The 19,342-nt window shown below is 39.0% G+C and overlaps 1 protein-coding gene across 4 annotated transcripts in view; it reads left to right on the top strand.

The window, feature by feature from the left end:
• The window catches only part of TMEM181 (transmembrane protein 181), a 98,877-nt gene that overhangs the window by 60,560 nt on the left and 18,975 nt on the right, over positions 1 to 19,342 (top strand). For all 4 annotated transcript variants that reach the window (XM_074309414.1, XM_074309415.1, XM_074309416.1 and 1 more), the window contains 5 exons: positions 808 to 898; positions 1,238 to 1,359; positions 7,882 to 8,001; positions 11,690 to 11,770; positions 19,153 to 19,252. In XM_074309414.1, the coding sequence (XP_074165515.1) occupies positions 808 to 898; positions 1,238 to 1,359; positions 7,882 to 8,001; positions 11,690 to 11,770; positions 19,153 to 19,252 (514 nt within the window). The remainder of the gene's footprint in view (positions 1 to 807; positions 899 to 1,237; positions 1,360 to 7,881; positions 8,002 to 11,689; positions 11,771 to 19,152; positions 19,253 to 19,342) is intronic.

Genomic DNA, 19,342 nt, shown 5'->3' with positions numbered 1-19,342 from the left:
ATCTAAAAAATTGCCTACTAGTTTTAACTAGTGAGATTTTTAGGATATAGACTAAAAGCTTGAAGGGGATGTTAGAAGCCATTCAGTCCAACTGCCTCATTTAATAGATTGAGGTCCATAGTGGTTAAATGATTTGCCCAGAGTCATACAGGTAATAAAAAGTAATAAAATAAAATAATAAATTACAGAGCTGGATTTTGAACTTGAGTCTTTTTTGTTAGAGTTAGGACTTAAATTCCAATCTCCTGATTACCTTGCTACATATCCATGACGTTAATCCTTATAAACTTAGATGAGAAGACCAAATCTTTAATAGAACAAATAAACAAACAAAAACAGACATTATCAGAGATGTGATTAGAATGGTGTACAGAATTGATGGTTCTGAAAAGAAATTGAATTTGATATAAATTATTGAAAAATTTTCTTGATTGTATGTTTTTATTTTGAGTTTTTCATCATTTTGCTATTTTCTCTCATTCTTTTTTGGTTTCCTTTATACATTGTATTTTCTCTGGATTAAAAGTAGGATTCTCTCCCCCTTATTTTCAGGAGCTCTAGGATATGGAAACTGTGCTCAGGATCTAACAAAGGAAGAAAATTGATCGGAGCAAGACTCCCAGCCTTGTCTCTGGTGCACAATTTAATTTATACTATCAAAGGGGAAAAATATACTTTTCTATTTTCAGAACAATAACTGGAGCCTTCAACGGGAAGTGTAAAATGGAAATCCTGTATGCTAGGGTGATTTGTTCAATAGAATCAGGAAGTGTGGTTGATTCTCAGTTCTTTTTTTCCCCCCTTTAGCTAAAGCCATTTTTTCTCAAGTCAGGACCACTTTCTACTTATAATCAGCAGTTATGGTTGACATGTGTTATTCAGCTGGATCATTCCGATGGTAAGAAGCCTGGGGGACAGGTTTTTTGGTTTTTTTCTGTAAAGTATCATTCTAGTAACTACAAAGACTTAAAATAACCCTCTTTTGTGGGAAAACGTTATGTAGAGGGGGCAGAATCTAATTTCACTGTTCATGAAATAATTTGCTTTTGAGCATCACATTTGATATTTATGGGGGATGGGAGTATTTCTTTCTAATACTATCTCAATAGCACCACCTTGAGATCACTAGTACCCTTTGAGCCAACTAGCAAGGTTATGAAATTTGGCTCTCATGGAGGGGCCTGGAAGCTTACTGACACACTCTTTTTTTCCTTCTATTTCATTTTCCTTTTTGTAGATACCACAATCCAGACAACCTTTTCTATGACTGTGAAAGTAGATGGTGTACCCCAAGATGCAAGCAAGTCATTTGTACGTAAAAATGTTCACAATCGGACAAGGACCCTCAAATGTGCAGGGGTATGTGCTAATGATCCTATGTGGAAACTGAATCCTTAACTTCATCTGTTCTTTGTGTATGATATTCCAACTCCTGTTTACATGTCTTTTACTCAAGTGGTCTAGGACAAGGTCTCCTTACCTCTGCTTCATGAAATCCCTAGTTTCTGCCACCTAAACAAGGTCTAATTTATATTCCCCTGAATTGTTACTATTGGCTGTCACATAAAATTATGTTGTATTTACTTGCTTTCATTCATGTCAGATTCCTCTAGAACAGAGGTTCTTGAATCTTCTTTGGCATTTTAGTGAAACTTAAAACACTGCTTCTCATGATGATTTTTAAAAATTTAACATAGGATTACCAAGGAAAGCAGTTATGCTGAAATTCGGTTATCAGAATTTTTAAAAATATCAAAGTCAATCCAGCCATTCTGGAGAACAATTTGGAGCTACATGCAAATGGCTATAAAACGTTGTGTACCCTTTGATCCAACAGTACTATTACTAAGTATCACAAAAAGATCACAAATAAGGGGAAAGATGCCCATGTGTGCAAAAATGTTTGTAGCAGTTCTTTGTGGAGGCAAAAAATTGGAAATTGAGTGAATGCCTATTAGTTAGGAATGAGCTGAATAAATTATGGAATATGAATGTATATATTGTTCAATAAGAAATGATGACTAGGCTGATTTTTTTTAAAACCTGGAAAGATTTATGTGAATTGTTGCTGAGTTAAGTGAGCAGATCCAAGAAAATATTGTACATAGTTAAAAGATTTTGTGATGATCAACTATGGTAGATTTAGCTCTTCTAAGCAATATAGTGATCCAAGATGATTGCAATAGACTTGGGATGGAAAATCTCAACTGTATTCAGAGAAAAACTGATGGAGACTGAATGTGGATCAAAGCATACTATTTTACCTTTTTTTTTTCTCTTGGGTTTTCCCCTTTGTTCTGATTTTTCTTTCTCAAAATGACTGATTTGGAAATATGTTTAAAATGATTATACAAGGGGGCAACTAGGTGGCGCAGTGGATAGAGCACCAGCATTGAATTCAGGAAGACCTGAGTTCAGATCTAGTCTCAGACACTTAACACTTCCTAGCTGTGTGACCCTGGGCAAGTCACATAACCCCAGCCTCAGGGGGGGGAAAATGATTATACAAGTATAATCTATATCAGATAGCTTACTGTCTTGGGGAAGGGGGGAAGTAGGGGAGGTAGAAGGAAAAAAAATCAAACTCAAAATCTTACAAAAATGAATGATGAAAACTATGTTTGCATGTAATTGCAAAAAACCCAAAATACTATTAAGTAAAAAAAAAAAAAAAAAAAAAAATCAAAAATCAAAATATAGGCTCCAGGTGAAGAAGCCCTCCTTTAGAACAATTTTAAGTTTCTTGAGGAAATGTTTTGTCTTTATCTTTGTATTCCAAGGGCTGATGGCATATTTTCCCCCACTTAAAAGCTTCTGTCAATTGAACTGAACCATCCTCTAACCTGTGGATGTCTAGAGCCAAACAAAGCAGGCTAGAGACTAGAGATTCAGAAGTAAAACAGAAGTTTAATTTCAAAGTGAAGGGAATGGCTTGCAAGCTAGGACCTATGTGCCAGAGCACTGCCCCTAATGGGAGGGACCTGAGGCGGTGTGGGGAGATCTCAGTACTTATATCCATGGCTACACAGTGAGCTGTACTAAGAGTGTGACAGGTTTGATTCATTGCTTCACGACCACAAACAATTCTGGAATTTTGCTGTGGCTGAGATAATCTAGAAGGTGAGCACAAAGGCTTGTTGTTATGCCAGGCTCAGGGCACAACTGTGCTTGCCGAGCCTTAGCTCTGGAAAACAGGGTGTCCCTTGATCTGTTGACACTTCATATTTTGATCCGTTAACTGGTAGTGTTATGAGGAGGTAGGCATATGGTACTTTTTGGCCTTTTTTTTCCAGTTACTTGCAGGAAGATACAGAGAGCATCTCCATCAATTTGCCGATGTGAAGTTGGGAAGGGTGGCTAACACATTGGAAAACTAATAGCGCAACCTTTCTTTTCATTAATTAGCTCTGAATCCATACCCTTTTGTTTTTAATAAACTTTTTCTTCTCTCTAACTAAGAGAGCCCCTTAAGTCTCTTATAATCTTAAATAAGTACCATTGTTATTGGCTTGTACAATTTATTAGCAGTGTAACAATGCAACGATCACAGCTTACTTTTGACAGTCAGATTTGGCTGTGGATTCCTCTGCAGACACTGGTGCCATGGCTCGCCACTGAATTCTCTCAAGGTGACAGGCAATCTCCCAATATTTTTAGGATAAATTTTCCCCGGTTTGTATTCTCCAGAGGATGAGTCAAGTTCTCTTCTTTCAAAATGTGGTTTCAGTTTTAGGTGATTCCCTCATTAAAGAAGTTCTTTTAGTAAATTCCCTCAGTGCCTTTCCTACTTTCTCTCTAGCTATGGCAGTTTGCTGTCACCGAATGACAGTTAAATTGTCTCACTCCAAGATGCTGTTTCCTCTCTTGAAGATCCAGTAATGGTATCCAGAGACTGTCAGCCTGAGCCTTCCCTTCCCAGAGAACCTCTATTCCTGGAGCTTGTTTCTGGACCAGTCTGTCCGTCATTCTTATTTGCCCTGGAGTCCAAAGTTAAATCAGAAAACGTTTGTCAGCAGGAGTACTCTGAGCCAAGCACGCTCCCAAATTCTGTGCTCTCTTGTAGTCTCTAATTCTCTGTGCCACATTCTCTAATTTTGGTGTGCTTCTGCATAGACATTGTCCCTGTGCAGTGAAGGTGTTTGCATAGTGCTTATTAGCACAGTCTGATTCTGGTAGGCTAAAAGTAAATCCTCCTTCCTTTTTTCCTAGCTGCCTACCTGCCGGCTCTCATGCCTGCCCACTGTAGCGCAGTAGAAAGAGCACCAGTTTAATGAGCCTTTGTAGGACTGGCCTTCCCTCACTCCCTGCACTCACGTTGCCCTCCCATCCCCCCCCAAATGAATGAGCATTTGACAAACACAGAGCATTTTCCTGGGCTTTGTGTGTTTCCCAGCTTGTGGACTTCTTCTCTAGATCTCTTTGTTACCATGCTTGAGGAAGCTTTGATCACCTAAGTTATTGCAGCTATCTGAACTTTGAGGTGGTGATTCTGCTCTGTTAGGAACTGCGGCTTTGATGTTCAGAGACAGCCAGCAGAATGTCTTTCCTGGGTATCCTTGAGAAGTCACAGAACTTTCTTACAGTTGGGGCCTCTCTCACCATCCCTCTTCCCCCCCTTTTTTTACTTCTCTCATCCTCCTGGGTAGACTAAGTCCTAAGAGAAGTAGGAAATTACTGTGTTACTAGGGATAGCCTGGGACTCTGGTTTTGCTTATGAGTGAAAGGGGCAATTAATTCTACTCCTATTCACAGCCTGGAGCAGTGGATGGAATCCTGGGCCTGGAATCTGGAACTCATCTTCCTGAGTTCAAACTGGGCTTCACATATTTACCATTGTGTAACCCTGGGCAAGTCACATAACTTTGTGTAAAATGAACTGGAGAAGGGATGGCAGGTCCTTTCAGTATCTTTACCAAGAAAATCCCAAATGAGATCAAGAGAGTCAGACATGACTGAAACAGCTTGAACAATTCACAGTTTGTTCTTCTCCACCCCACCCCTTTTTTGGCCACAGATGTGAGTATCCTTGACTAAGTACTCCATTTTTCTTACTGGCTTAAATCTCTCCCCTGCTGAATTCTGGAATAGATATGTTTATAGACATATTGAGGCTAAGAATTACTCTTATTCTTAATTTTAACATAATAAATGTCCCAGAATACTTGGTTAAGAGACCCTGATCATTCTCATATAGCTTTTGTTTTGGGTATAAACTAGATGATCTAATGCAGGTCAAGACATAGTTCTCATCCATAAGATGGCTTAGCTCAGGGAATTCAAGATGGTCTCCCTAATAAGAGAGACAAAATCATCAAACTTGTTACTAAATGAAATTTGTAATTGCCAAAATACATTTAGGAGAAAAGGTCAAGCTGAGGCTAACGGAAAAATCAGAAGATTGTGGTAGTTTTGATGAGATCTATATAAGGGGTAATTAAATGAAATTAGGGTTAATCGAGGTCTAGTGGCAGGTTCGGGGTACAGGAAGTCAAAAAGAGCTCCCCTGCAACTCCTTTGGATTAAATGAGGTCTAGTAGGGACGCAAGAGTCTCCTGTAAAGGAATTTACAGATCCGAAAACCTAAATTGATAAAATAGGTTTATTGTGGGGTTTGGAAGTAAAGTTAAAGTCTAGTTAGTAAAAGGTGTTAGATAAAGAGAGGAGGACACCAGAACCAGGGTGCCAGTAGGCAGAGAGTTGACATGTTTCGACCCTCTGCAAAGAGAGGACTTCAGCTTGTCTCTTTTATAATGAGAGATTTAGCTAAAGGGGTCTGTGGGTGAAGTCCCAAGTTGGTTCCTCGATGGCTTTCAGCAAGGGCTACAGTTTGCTAGGTGGGGGTTGGGAAACCTGAGCAGATCATTAGAATGGAGGCTCTGACAGCCCAAGATGGCTCAGATCCGATGGGGGTTGTGAGAGCCCCACGTCTCCTATTGGAATTCAAAAAGGTGCTTTTGACCAGGATTTGTGAATCAAAAGTCCTAGCTTCTTCAGCTAGGAGGGGTTGGGAATCAGAAAGGAATAAATCAGTCTGAAAGGGCTAGTCTTAAAGGGACCACAACCCGCATCAGTTTGTTGCTTATTTAACTATTATATTTTCAGTCTTTCTGCATTGTAGTGCATTAATGAAATATATATATAATTTAATATTAAATATGAAAATTGTTTATGAAATGTATAGAGACAGCATGGGGTAGTGGACAAAGAGCAGATTTTGCATTCAAGAAAACCTGAATGTCTAAGGTCAAGACTAAGCTCTGATGCATGTTAGCTCTGTGCCTCTGAATAAAAATCTCTTAAGATCTCAGCACTCTAGGCATTTCCTTAAGCCTTGAAGTTCTGAAATGGTTATTGGTTTGCACAGGTTGAGAGAGGGTTTCCTCACTGAATTTTGGATAAAATCACAAATCTTTGATTTCTGCAGCCCCATCTGCATTTTTATGTTCAGCCTAGAATCAGTCTATTCTGACCCTTTTTTGACACATGAATCTCTTCAATATTATCTCTGACAACTGTTCTCCCAGCCTCTGCTTGAAACATTCCCCTGATGATTTTTAAATATGTTTTTTATTATTTATGCATTTTAGAGACTGAGTCTCAAGAAGCTGTAAATGCTGTCATTTGCCCTTTAACCCCTCTCCCCATTTTGTCTTTTTGATGGGGGTTGAGGTCCCTTTAAGATTCCTTTCTGGTTTCCAACCCCCTCCATGGCTGAAGAAGCTAGGATCTTTGATTCATAAATCCTGGTCAAAAGCACCCTTTTGAATTCCAGTGATATCCGGGCAGCCCCCACCAGATCTGAGCTAGCTTCAGCTTTCCCAGCCACTATCTGCTCAGGTTTCCCCAACCCCCACAAACAGCTTCTTCCTTATCTAAAAACCCGTTGAATTCTATTCAATTCTAACCCTGGCCAAAACCAGCCAGGAGCCTGGGACTCCACCTACCTTCAAGATCACCAAGAGCCCCCATTATAAAAAGGGGAACCCTGGAGCCCACTCTTCACAGGAGCCCAAACATGTCATTCCTACATCAGCCATGCCAAGGGTTCCTGTCCGCCCAGCGCCAGCTCTGGCCCTGGCGTCTTTCTACCTTTACCCTTACTTCCAAACCCCTACAATAAACCTTTTTTATCCATCTAGGTTTTCTGGCCTGTAAATTCCTTTACAGGGGACTCTGCGCTGCTACTAGAGTGCATTTAACTATGTATCTTTGCACCGAACCAAAAGGGGTCACTCCTCTCCTAACTCTCATCATTTTCTTCTAAAATTTAAACTTAAGGAGATGCAATAATCATGCAGGATGGGAGAGAGGGAGAGGAATAAGCATTTAGACTAGGAGTTCTCAAACTATGGCCCAGCCCCAGGCCACACGGGCCTGTGCAGCTGCCCGGTTATACCAAGTGGGCAGAGGGGCGGAGACAGAGTGTGAGTTTTTGTTTACTATAGTCCGGCCCACAGAATGAGGGACAGGGAACTGGCCCCCTGTTTAAAAAGTTTGAGGACCACTGACTTAGACTATAAACATCTATTATGTGCCAGACACTTTGTGACCATTATCTCATGTGGTGAGGGAGGTAATGTGGTCATTACCATTTTGCAGTTGAGGAAATGGAGGCAAACGGGGGTTTCTTGCCTTGCTCAAGGTTCCATAACTAGTCAGTGGCTGAGGCTGGATTTGAGTTTGGTTCTCGCTGACCCTGAGCCCGGCTCTGTAGCCACTTCGCCACTGCCCATCTGGCAGCTGAATGGCAGTCGCTGTGCTGCTTATTGTTCCTACCAGCCCGGTTCTGATCTTGTGCCTTCGCTTTGAGACTTAACTCTCCGTGAATCCCTTCGCCTATGAAGTAGATCTCGGGTGCAGACTTCTTTTTTTTATTTGCAGAAATGTGCCGAAATCATCGTGGCTCATCTTGGCTATTTGAATTACACTCAGTACACTGTCATCGTGGGCTTTGAGGACATGAAAGCTCTGGAGCTCCACATCAAAGACGTGAACTTCACAGTAAGTACCTGGGGTGGCGGCATATCTCACCCAGCTCCGCCTTGGGGAGGCCTTTGGTAGGGAACTGTCCACAGTGTGTGGTGCTTCCAGCCGGCCCCAGCGTCCGGGGCCTGCGGCACTTTCTGGTCGGTCAGTTCTACTACACTGTCAGTTCTCAGGCCTGTATAAAGACCGAGCAAGGCTGTCAGGAGGCAGCACTGGCAATGGAAGCTTTGAGTAAGTGTAAGACGGGGTAGGGATGTAAATTTAGGAGGAAGGAAATTTATTAAACACTTGGCATGTAAGTGCTAAAAGCTGGGGTATGAATACAAACAAGAAGAGAACCAAGACCAGACACCAGAGGGGGCTGAAAGGGGGGATGCATGTATGTGGGATAGGCGTAATGAAGTCCTGGGCTGCCCAGTGTGAGAGAGAGCAGGATCATGGAGTCTGAAAGCTCTAGGAGGGGAGGGAAGGGCAGCAGGCTTCCTGCACAAAATGGAGGCACTGCTACGGGAGACAGGAGGCGGGCCTTATAGAATGACCTTCCAAGGTGACGCGCTCCTGAGGAGGGTGAGCAGGCCCCAGGTCCTATGGGAAAAGCCAGGAATGATGTGTTATGGTGATTTTTTTTTTAGATATTCCTTTGAGATCTATTTACTTCTCTTCAAACTATGGTGTTTCCCTGTTGAAATCTCTGAGCAAGGAAATTAGGAATTTGATTTGCAAGTAGCTCTGAGTTCTTATTGGCAGCAGCTCTAGAGGGAAGCATAATTGACTCCCTTGGTGGCTCTGTGGCTTTCCTATTCAGGGCAGACTCTCTGAAGGTTAGATGAAAGCATTTGAAGAGCTATGCATAGCAATTAACCTATTTATTCCTTGAGGTGTTTTCCACTCATCCTGTTAGGGGATTCCTTTGCCCCAGAAGAGTACAATTAGACCAAAAAGATTTTTGTCGAGAGTTGTGATGATGAAGAATGGCTCAAAATGTGAAGTAGAACTTTGACTTCAAAAGGGATCTTCAGGCTAATGACATGAACTAATTCTCTTCCCTTAAGAACAAAGTGGAAACTTTCTTATAGTTTTTGAATAGCAAAGGGACTCTGAAACTGGAGCTGGCAAATTGAAGCTTCTCAGGGTTTAACACAGATTTTCTGAAATCTGAATATTCCTTGGGAAAAATTCATTGTTTCTAAAATAATCTTTGAAGTTCAAAAGTAAAAGGAGAAAGTCTATTTCTAACATAGAAAGGACTATTTCTAAGTTCTTGTTCTGACTGTAATGTTAATGAGTTGTATGATTCTATGCAAATTATTTAACCTTTTTGGGCCTCTCTTTGTTCATCTGTAAAATATGTTCTTTCTGTTTTTAAAACCCTCTGACTCTGGGCTACTAAGCTAGACTGGGGCTGTGATGATATATTCTAGTGCCCACAGCCCAAGTGAGCACAGATAGCAAGCTGTTGTTGCACTTTCATTTTGCAGCCTACTTAGAATTGGGGCACAAATAAACACTCAGTTGAGGTACAGTGCCCCTGTACCCAGAGGAGCTGGTTCAGACCAACTAGTTATCTCCCGTCACAAAGGAAGCTGCTTCTTGATAGAAGAAAAAATTCTTGAAGTTCAGGATAAAAGGAAAAAAAGAGATGATAAACCCAGCAATGCATGGCATTTTTTTAAAACGTGTGATAAGTGTAGTTCCCAGGACAAGTACCAGAAGTACTGCTCCCTGACTTTTTTCCCTCCCTTCCTTCTTTCTCCTTTTCCTTTTCCTTCATGTATCTCTCCATTAAGTGAGCACTTGGAGAGGAAATAGCTGCAGTACTATTACTCTGAAAACTGAGTGTGCAGGACTCCCTCCTTCAACTCTGCCTCAGTGAGGGACCCTGCCCAAGGGAGCAAGACTGTTTCATTCTGTTATCTAGGTGGGGTCGCTTCAGTCCTAAAACTCATTCTATTCAAATTCCATCCCAAGCTGAAACCCAGCTTATAGAACTCCACCCACTAGCCCCCTTCAGCTAGTAGCCAAAGCTCCTATTTTAAAAGCGCCAATTTAAAATCCTCTCTTTGCAGAGGTTCTAAACATGCCATGCTATGCCATGGAAACTTCTGCCCACTGGAACAATATTCCTTTCCAGTGCCATCCTCTCTTTACCCTCACCTATTTCCTAACCAGACTTTATGCCTCTCTGTCAGGATTTCTAACCTTACTTCCCAATCCCTACAATAAACCCCTTTTATCAATCTAGGCTTTCGGGTCTGTAAATTTCTTTACAGAGAATCTCTGCACCGCCAAAAGGGCGTTCCCCAAAACTCCCTGTCCTTGTGCTGAATCCCGAGGGGGAGCAGAGGAGCCAAATTTCTCCCTTTGGTTCCCTGAACCCCAAACCTGCCACTAGACCTTATCATTTAATTCCCTGACCACCAGAAACCCTAATCTCATTTTGATTCTAGACCTTATCATTTGGTTCCCTACTAAAGGGAACCCCAAAAACCTAAACCTCATCAATATGATTGCCTGCTCCTGAAATAGGAAGCTTCTGACTCTATTTCTCCCCCTCCCCTTTTTTGGATTAGAGACTTTTTTTTTTTAATGTAAGAAATATGATACTAAGCATCTTTCTAGAAAATCCATGGTAGTTAATGATAGCACTTCTTTACTAAGTATTGGTGATTTCCTCAAAGGAATAGTGACTATAGAAAGATAACTACTGCCCTGTATAGGTCAGATGTATCTGCTGTTAATTCAGATAGAATTGACTTCTGTGGTTGGGATAGACATTTGGTGATTAATAGGTGATTTTTGCAGCAGTGTCAGGGTGGGCATCAGTCCACCTCTGACACAGGGGCCATGTGACCTTGGGCAGGTCACTTTTGGTGCCCCAGGCTACTCTGGGAGTATAAACTGCAGGTTAAATGACAGTATTCATGAAGAGTTCACTATATCGTAGAAATTATAGGTTTATTTATCACCACTACTACCACTATCACCCCTCCCCCCAGAAAAAAAGAAAGAAAGAAAAGAAATTTGGTGATCAAACAGAAAATTAGCTATAGTCCTACCTTTTGCACTGATGCCTAAATAATGCAGTAATACCCCATTTCTAAAGAATATCCATACATAAGAAAGCCAGTAATTTTCATGTTTAGCAGGGTCTCTAATTTCAGTAGCATTTCTGCTGTAACAAAAGACCCGTTTTCCCCATAGTATTTTGTGATATTGCAAATAAAAGGAGGCAGTCATATCAGGAAGTTCTGTTCCGTTATACCAAATGGGGAGTTCACTGAGGCTTTTGGCCATTGCATAATAGTTAATGTCTTCTTTAAAGGGCAGGGAGAGTTCATTTTCTAGTGAAATATTTGACATTCAGATGCTCTTAGTATTTGAAAATTTAAATAATGCCACATCCACATGAGAGTTGATTTGCTAAAGTTAGGATAGTACAGTGGAAAGAATGCTGAATTTGGAGTTGGAGGACCTGATCTGACTGCACTGCCACTTAATGCTGTGCAATCTCAGACAAATTGTTTAAACTTTCTGGGCCTCAGTTTCCATAAAATAAGAGAGTTTGGACCAAATGATCTTCTAACCTTTCATGTTCTATGTCTATGATCCAGTGAAATACCATTTTTGAATTATTTTCAGCAATACCTATTAAAATTAGTTAAAATTTCTTTCTTTCTTTTTTTTTTTTTTTTTCCCTTTACAGTGGAGGACTTACAACCCATCCTTTTCACAAATGGAAATTTGGTTCCGATTTGTTTTTGTGGTGTTTACATTCATGGTCACTGTAAGTACTACTTTTCTGTAAGCCTGCATTTCAAAATTTTTCCAATAAAGATGGAATTAGCATAATTAGCGATTTTTTTTTAAAAGAACAATTTAGAAAGCTATAACTAAATTCTTTAGAGTCTTCTGCCAAATGGTATTTTGTCATTCATTATTTGATGTTTAATGCATCTAGTAGCAAACTGCAGCTCATCAAGGAAAAGAGACTCTCAAATAAAGAGTAATACAGTTTCTATTAGTGAGGATTATAGCTTAATATGGCCATAATTTCTAGGAGAGGCAGTGGATAGAGAACTGGCCCAAAGGAATTTGGATCAAATTCCACATCTGATATATTTTATTTGCGTGACTCCAGGCAATTAATTTAATTTTTCTTTAAGATGGTGAATTGCACCAAAGGGGCTTATCTCCATTGGTGGAAGAAATTCCTTATTCAAGAATTCTCTATTAACAGTGAAATCTCAGGCCTAGTCCTTATCTTCTACCTCTGTCTCCAGTAAGAAGAGTTCTTAATCTGTGCTCTGTGCACTTGGTTTTTAAACATAATATATCTAGTTTCGATTTAATTCATTTCCTTTGTAATATTATGTTGTTTGTTTTTATGTATTTTAAAACATCATTCTGAGAAATTGTCAGTATGCTTCACCAAACTGCCAAAGATCCATGAAACAAAAAAAAGTTAAGAACCCATCCTCTAATTATTTTGTAACTAGATTTTTAAATCTCACCTGCCTCAAAGGAAATATTGGTATGATTAAAATGAGCTTACTTCAGATCTGAATCTATTACATTTTGGCTTTTGGTTTGGCAAACTTGACAGGAATTCTTAAACCAGAAATGCTTCCCTTTACTTGGATGGCAAATGAGGCATTGAAAGGTAGTTTTAGAAAGTGTGCATTGCAGAATTCTTTGCTAAATTTGTTTCCTAAATTGTAGAGGGCCAGAACTCTGGAGAAGTATACTTGAAACAAGGGTACTTACAAGGCATTAACTCAGTGCGTTTGATGAGATGATGGTTCTCTAGTTCACACATACTTAGTGTGTTGTAATGATGTAATTACTGAGGTATATAAGGGCTGAGAGGACTGGAAATGAGACATTCCCTCTTAGACCATCCTCCTGGGGGCTCTCCTGCCTCCTGGACTCCTCCACTGAGATCAAGACTGGGGTCAGGCTGTGACAGACACAGACTGAAAGAGACAGTAAAGACTTTAGACTCTATTGCTGACTATCCTCGTGGTGTCTATCCTGCTCAGACCAAGGTCCATCCTGAGGATCTCCAGAAAGCTAGCCCGGACATTACACTAAGTCAAAAAACACATAGGAAGCACAAACATTTCTAGGAAAAGTATGTGAATTTGGAAGTAACAAGTGAGCATAATGACCTATTCTTCAAGAAGTAAACACACAACAAATGGAAAGGGATATATTCCTTCTACTAGAATGATATTCCCTAACTAACACAATAACATTGCAAGGGGTTGCAAATGAGGTCTTTCAGTCTTCATTATTTTTTTCTCTGATACAGGATGAGCAGCAGGGATCATTCCCTAAACACATCTAGTGGCAGTGGATGTGCTTACTCCAGATGCCACTAAACATAGTAGACATGGGATATTCATAAAGTTCTTAAAAAGTGGGCAACATGATGTAATGGAAAGAATATCAGATTAGGAATCTGAGGCCCTGGGCTTCAGATCCATTTCACTTCACTGCAGAACTCTTGAAAAGAGGCAGTGTGGTAGAGTGGTTGAGTGCTGGATTGGGAAACAGGAACATCTGTGTTCAAATCCTTCTTCTGATATTTATCAGTTATATGATTCTAAGCTAATTCCTTCAATTATTTTAACCTCAGTTTCCTTAAAATGAGGGAAATGTGTTTAATGGCCTCTATGGTCTCTTTCATCTTTAAATCTGTGGTTCTTTGGTTCTACAATCTCTAAGCTTCTTTCTCATTCTAAAACTATGATCACAGATTATAGCCTTAAGAGTTGGAAAAAGCCCAAAGGTCCCATGTGAGTATGTGATGGACTCTAGTGTTGGATATCTCCTCATTATAGAACTCATTTGATGGTAGTTGTTTGAGAATTGAGAATGTGTATAAGACAGATTGAACTTCTGGTAAAGTCCTTGCTTCTACGGCATGTTACAGGTATAATTCTAGGAGCGAGGCAATATCCCTGATATCTTCTCTGTCAGAAGCGATCACTTTTGCCTTTTTGTTTGTGTCTGGGCATAAACCAGGGCCTGGGCAGGTGTAGATGCTAAGTGACCATCCCCCCAGTATTGGGGGCAGAACATATCTCCAGTCATGGGTGGTTCATTTTGAAGAGGACATTGACAAGCCAGAACATCATCATAATCAGGCTTGTAGAGCACTTTAAGGTTTCAGAAATTTCTTCAACAGGGTTGTGAGGCAAGTAGTATAGCCATTATTAATTTCATTTTATGGATGAAGAAACTGAGGCTTTAAGAAAGTGACTTTCCATGATCCACAACTAGTAAGTATATGAAGTAGGCTTTAAAGCCAGGTTTTCTGACATCAACTTTACAGCTAGGCCCAGTATTCTTATTTTTTGTCCAAATTTGGCTGATGTGGATGATAAAAGGATTGAAAATCATGCCCACACCTAAAGATACTTGAAAGACAGGTGGAGTGAGTTAGAAATTATATTGTAAGAAATAAGAATCCACTGGAAATGAATTTTGTTTTATTTCTGATAGACATCAGCATTTCCTCTTTTGGTCCAGTGAATTGGTGCCTAATGGAAATCATTAGAGACCATTTTAGAAAGCAGAACAAAACATAAACCATTGCCCTCATAGTTTTTGAGTTCTCAATTTCATTAAATGCATCATTTCTATGCCATATTTCATAGTTAAGATTTTTTATCTTTTTTTTTTAGACAGTGGATTTCCATACTTCTCATGTAAGGAGAATAGACTAGGTTTCTGAGGTCCTATCTAGTTCTAACATTGTATATATGAAGATATACTTTGGGGACTATTATTTCCTGGCTGCAGATATTATATTTTTATTAATGAAGCTCGAGGCTAACAGATATGTTAGCTTTAACTTTTTTTTTTAATGTAAGTCATTAGTTCCATAATTTTGCTGACTATAATAAAAAATTTAAACTAAGAATACAAAGGTATCTTCTTAGCCAAAAGCTACTCTTTAAAAGTGACATAATCATATTTTTATATATTAACTTAAAATTGAAATTTAAACACTTAGGTGGAAAGAAAATAATTTTATATAGTATCTACTCTAGAGAGGCTGCATAGTGTAGTGTCATTTGTTGAGCTGGCTCCTAGTCCCAAGCTGTATTTCTGACTTGCTGTAGGATTTTATTTAAGTCCCCTCTTTGGATCTGTTTCCTTTACTCTCAAGTGAAAAGGCTGCATTAGAGGATTTCTGAAATTTCTTTCATCTCAGGTATTGTGGCTATACATGGGACTTAGTGATGGAAGGAGCACTGTTTGGGGAGTGAGAGCTTTCGATCCATCCCTGCCTCATCTTCCTGTGTGACCTTGAGCAAATCACTTAACTAACCTCTTTGGCTTTCCATTTCCTTAGTTTTAGAATAATGTGGTTGCTCTATTCAAACTGAGATCTCCTTTATCCCTGAACCCTTGGTCTTAGGGGATCTAAGATATCACCAAATAAAGGCAAAGTATTTGGGACTACCTGGCTATGGACCAACACTATGTTTCTGTTGAGGCTGCCCAAGATGGCATGGCTTTTTGTGGAGAGCTGATTTATTACATTGTTTCCTATTATTGAGCTTGAAAACCCACCCAAAAAAAGACTTCCTAACACTATTCTTCAGGTTTTGTTTGTTTGTTTGTTTGTTTTGTTTTGTTTTGTTTTGTTTTGTTTTGTTTTGTTTTTTTTTGTTTTGTTTTGTTTTGTTTTTAGTACTCTGGGATGTAACTTTTCCTGGTCTGTGAATTGAACTCCTTGAGGGCAATCAGATAACTCTCCATTTCCTCACTTCCCTTGAATTTCATTTTTCTTTTAACCAATTTTGTTTAATTCTTTCTGGTAGTCTAAAGATCATTCATTTCATTTAGTAAAGAAAACAGAAATGAAGTAAGAATTGAATTAATTCTGTTTTAACTTCATTATCACTGTCCTATTTACCTTAATCTGGGAGTTTATCACATTCTTCTGTCTTCCTCTTGTCTCTAACTTTACTTAAGCTTTACAGCTTAGCTTCAGTTTTCTAGTAGAAAAATGTAAATTAATTGCCAGAACAAAGGAAAACAAAAGATCTCAGAAAATACTTTACTGCTTTCTTGTCAAACTGATTAAGATGGGTGACATCACTGAGATAGAAAATAAACTTTTTTGGTAAGAGCTTTTGAAGGAGAGAAATAGATGTTTTTTGAGCAGCACCATCTCATCTCGTAGCAGAGAAAAAGCCCTTCATTGTAAAGACAGTTTAAAGAAAGCTTGGCAAGATATTCAGTTAAATAAGATTATCCCAAGAGAATTCAAGGATGAATATGGGAGGACTTCAGACAAAAGGAAAAGATTTGCAAAACTCATTCTAACAAACTGTTTTCTCTATCAACGACCATGGAAGTGCCATATTTGGATCTGGATTAGTAATTCACATACTTAAAGAAGGGATAGAACTGGCATTTCAGAGAACAAAGATGGGGGGAAATAGCTGAACTGGACTAAATAGAGAGAGAAAAAATCTGTGCTGGAGATTAAGCAGTTGTGAAGGACTGATACATGAAGTCTCAGAGGATGGAAGGATGCAGACCTGATTAATATAGGAAAGAAAAAGGGAGGCATAAAGAAGACTATGGCTGCTAATTACTATGCCTCCTTTTCCATGAGTCTTCTGTATACTTATCAAAGGCATCTTCAATGAGGATTTTTCATATGGAGTAACAATTCAACAAGGAACCATATTGTTACTATTTAATAATTAACTAAAAAAGGGAGAATATAAAATCCTAATGTACTTATTATTTGTTATGATTAAAAAGCATTTTTTCTTAGAAAAGCATTTGATTTGGGAAAATAAAATATTATCTGATATAAGTTCTTTGACAGCAAGGTATCTTTTACATAAACAACATTTAAGGTTTCTTGGAAAATATAAACCCAGAAAAAACCCCATTCAACATCGTTCTGATAATAAGCATCAGATGAGCAATAAACAGGTAAATGGTAAACTTGCCAAAGATATTCACCATTATAATGGAGGAGACTCAATGCAGAATCCAAATAGAAGAGGGATTCCTTATGGACGGTGGAGTCCTCCAGAGATTTTTAATTGTGAATGAAAATTTGCTGAATCTATCTATTTATCTATCTATCTAAGCTCCTTGAGAAAAGTGACTGTTTCTCTTTTTTCTTTGTATCAGAGGAGTTTAGCTTGTCTATCCACGCAGGAAAGACTGAATTAATGAAGAATGCTGCCCACATTTCAACATTCACTTGGATAGGCGTACCATGAAGTTTGTCCATCAGTAGATATATATGGGATGGATAGTACAAATGGACAATGAGTTGGATCCCAAGTTAGAGAGAGGGAGAATAAACTGGATTGCCCTCAAGAAATTGCAAAGCTTCCTTAATAACTCCTAGCTTGCCATTAGTGTAGAAGTCTTATCTTTTTAACACCAACATTCTATTGGCATTACAACATTGCAGCTAGACATGGAATGTAATTATTCTTAAAGAATTAAAACTAACATTACATAAAGGGCAATGGAGATGTGGTTTGTGAGCAGGATCCAAAATAATCAATGAGGAACTCTGGAGAACAAGACTAATTTATATCATTAAGTAGGATAGAAAGAGAAAATGGATTAGTTACATGGCAGGAATGTTGCATAATACTTTCAATATCAAGAGTAAGCAAGAAAACCTCCTGGTTGCTGCAGACTACTAATGACTTGGATTTTGATCTGCATCCTAAGACAGAATTCCTGAATTAGGGAGATTACAGATCCACTTAAGTGACATGGATTGCCCTTCTCAGGCCATTTTGAACCTAAATGCTTTTGTCACATCTTTATGTAGTTATTCTTTCATTGAGGCCAATCCTCAGTCACTTATCCTAGCTTCCATAATCTACACCTTTTTTTTTTTTTAATCTGATTCAGTTGATGATCATCCACATATTTTTCTTGTTAATTTTCCCCTTTCTCTTCTTGATGAGAATCCTTGGTGTTTCTGTCTTCGGAACTACATTCTTGAGAGTCAATTTCCCTGGAAAATTTTAGGTCACAGGATTCTATCTGTCCTTTCTCTGGATGTTTAAATGAATATTTCATAATCTCTTCTAATAAAATATTGGATATGTATTAAATTATGCCTAGCTTTCCTTTCCTTCTCCATCATAAACCCCAAGATGACATAATTATTTTTATCTAAGATTCCTACCACTTCTACTTCAACAACTATTTCTCCTTATTGGTCAGTCTCAGCTCTATTTTTATAAAATTATATTTTTAAAAAAAAAGTTCACTTCATAAAAAATTCTTATTCTTTCCAACGAGTGAGCTACTTTAATGAAAGTGTTGTTTGCTCATTCACAAAGCCAGAACATCATCCATTTTCATTGATTCTCTTGGCATTGTGGTAGATGGTATAGGTTCAGCCTTGTTAAAGTCAGTAGGACCAGCGTATTATAAGACACTGCTCTTTAAAAATAGTACCGTGGGGATACTTTTGTCAATTCTTTGAGTATTTGGAGATTTTTTTCAAGGAGGTATTTTGAAAATCTCTAAACTGAGGCAGATTCATTGTAGCTTTTCCTGTAGTAGCCCTGATGTGTCTTTTTCATGAGAGCTGCTTAGGGAGCCTTGCATATAGCTGTCTTGGGAGACTAAGTGGCTCAGTTAGTTAAGCAGTACCATGTAAAACTGGTCCTGCCATTTAGCATCTGAGCTTTTGAACAAATAGCCCCTCCTCCTTTCTTTGCCTGTTCCATCTCTGAGTCAGGAATAATGATATCGGCCTGCCTCAGGAGGGACGTGGTGAGGGATGATTATTTTGTTCTGAGTGATTTATGTTGGTTATATTTCAGGTTCTATCTGTGTCCCTTATGATAGCCATTTATGCCCTGTCATGTTAGGGGGGGGGGGTCCCATTAGCAGTAATTTTGCCATCTTATCTCCATTGTCATTTGGTTACTCCAGGGGATGACAGTGCTTCGCTTATCACAGGACCAAACTCAGTGAGGTCTTACCCTGACACTCAACTAGCGATTGATTCAGGAGGCCAGAACAATAATAGGACACCATGACTCTCAGAAAAGAATGGCAGCTGTAATAAGCCCCGTGACTGATAAGATGTGAACAGAGATGTGTCTGTTTTCAGCTGTTTAACCTGAACGTTGGTCTGGTTTGCAGTGCCTGTTTGCACATTCCCTCCGGAAATTCTCCATGAGAGACTGGGGAATTGAACAGAAATGGATGTCCATATTGTTGCCCCTGCTGCTGCTCTATAATGGTGGGTACCTTTCTCCCCTCTCCCCCATTTTTATGACTTACTTTAACAAATCTCATAGAACCTATCATCCTAAAGTTTAGCATTGGAAGG

The sequence above is a fragment of the Sminthopsis crassicaudata genome, chromosome 4 (genome assembly GCF_048593235.1).
Source record: "Sminthopsis crassicaudata isolate SCR6 chromosome 4, ASM4859323v1, whole genome shotgun sequence".
NCBI classification, from domain to species: Eukaryota; Metazoa; Chordata; class Mammalia; order Dasyuromorphia; family Dasyuridae; genus Sminthopsis; species Sminthopsis crassicaudata.
This window is presented reverse-complemented; position numbering and strand designations above follow the sequence as displayed.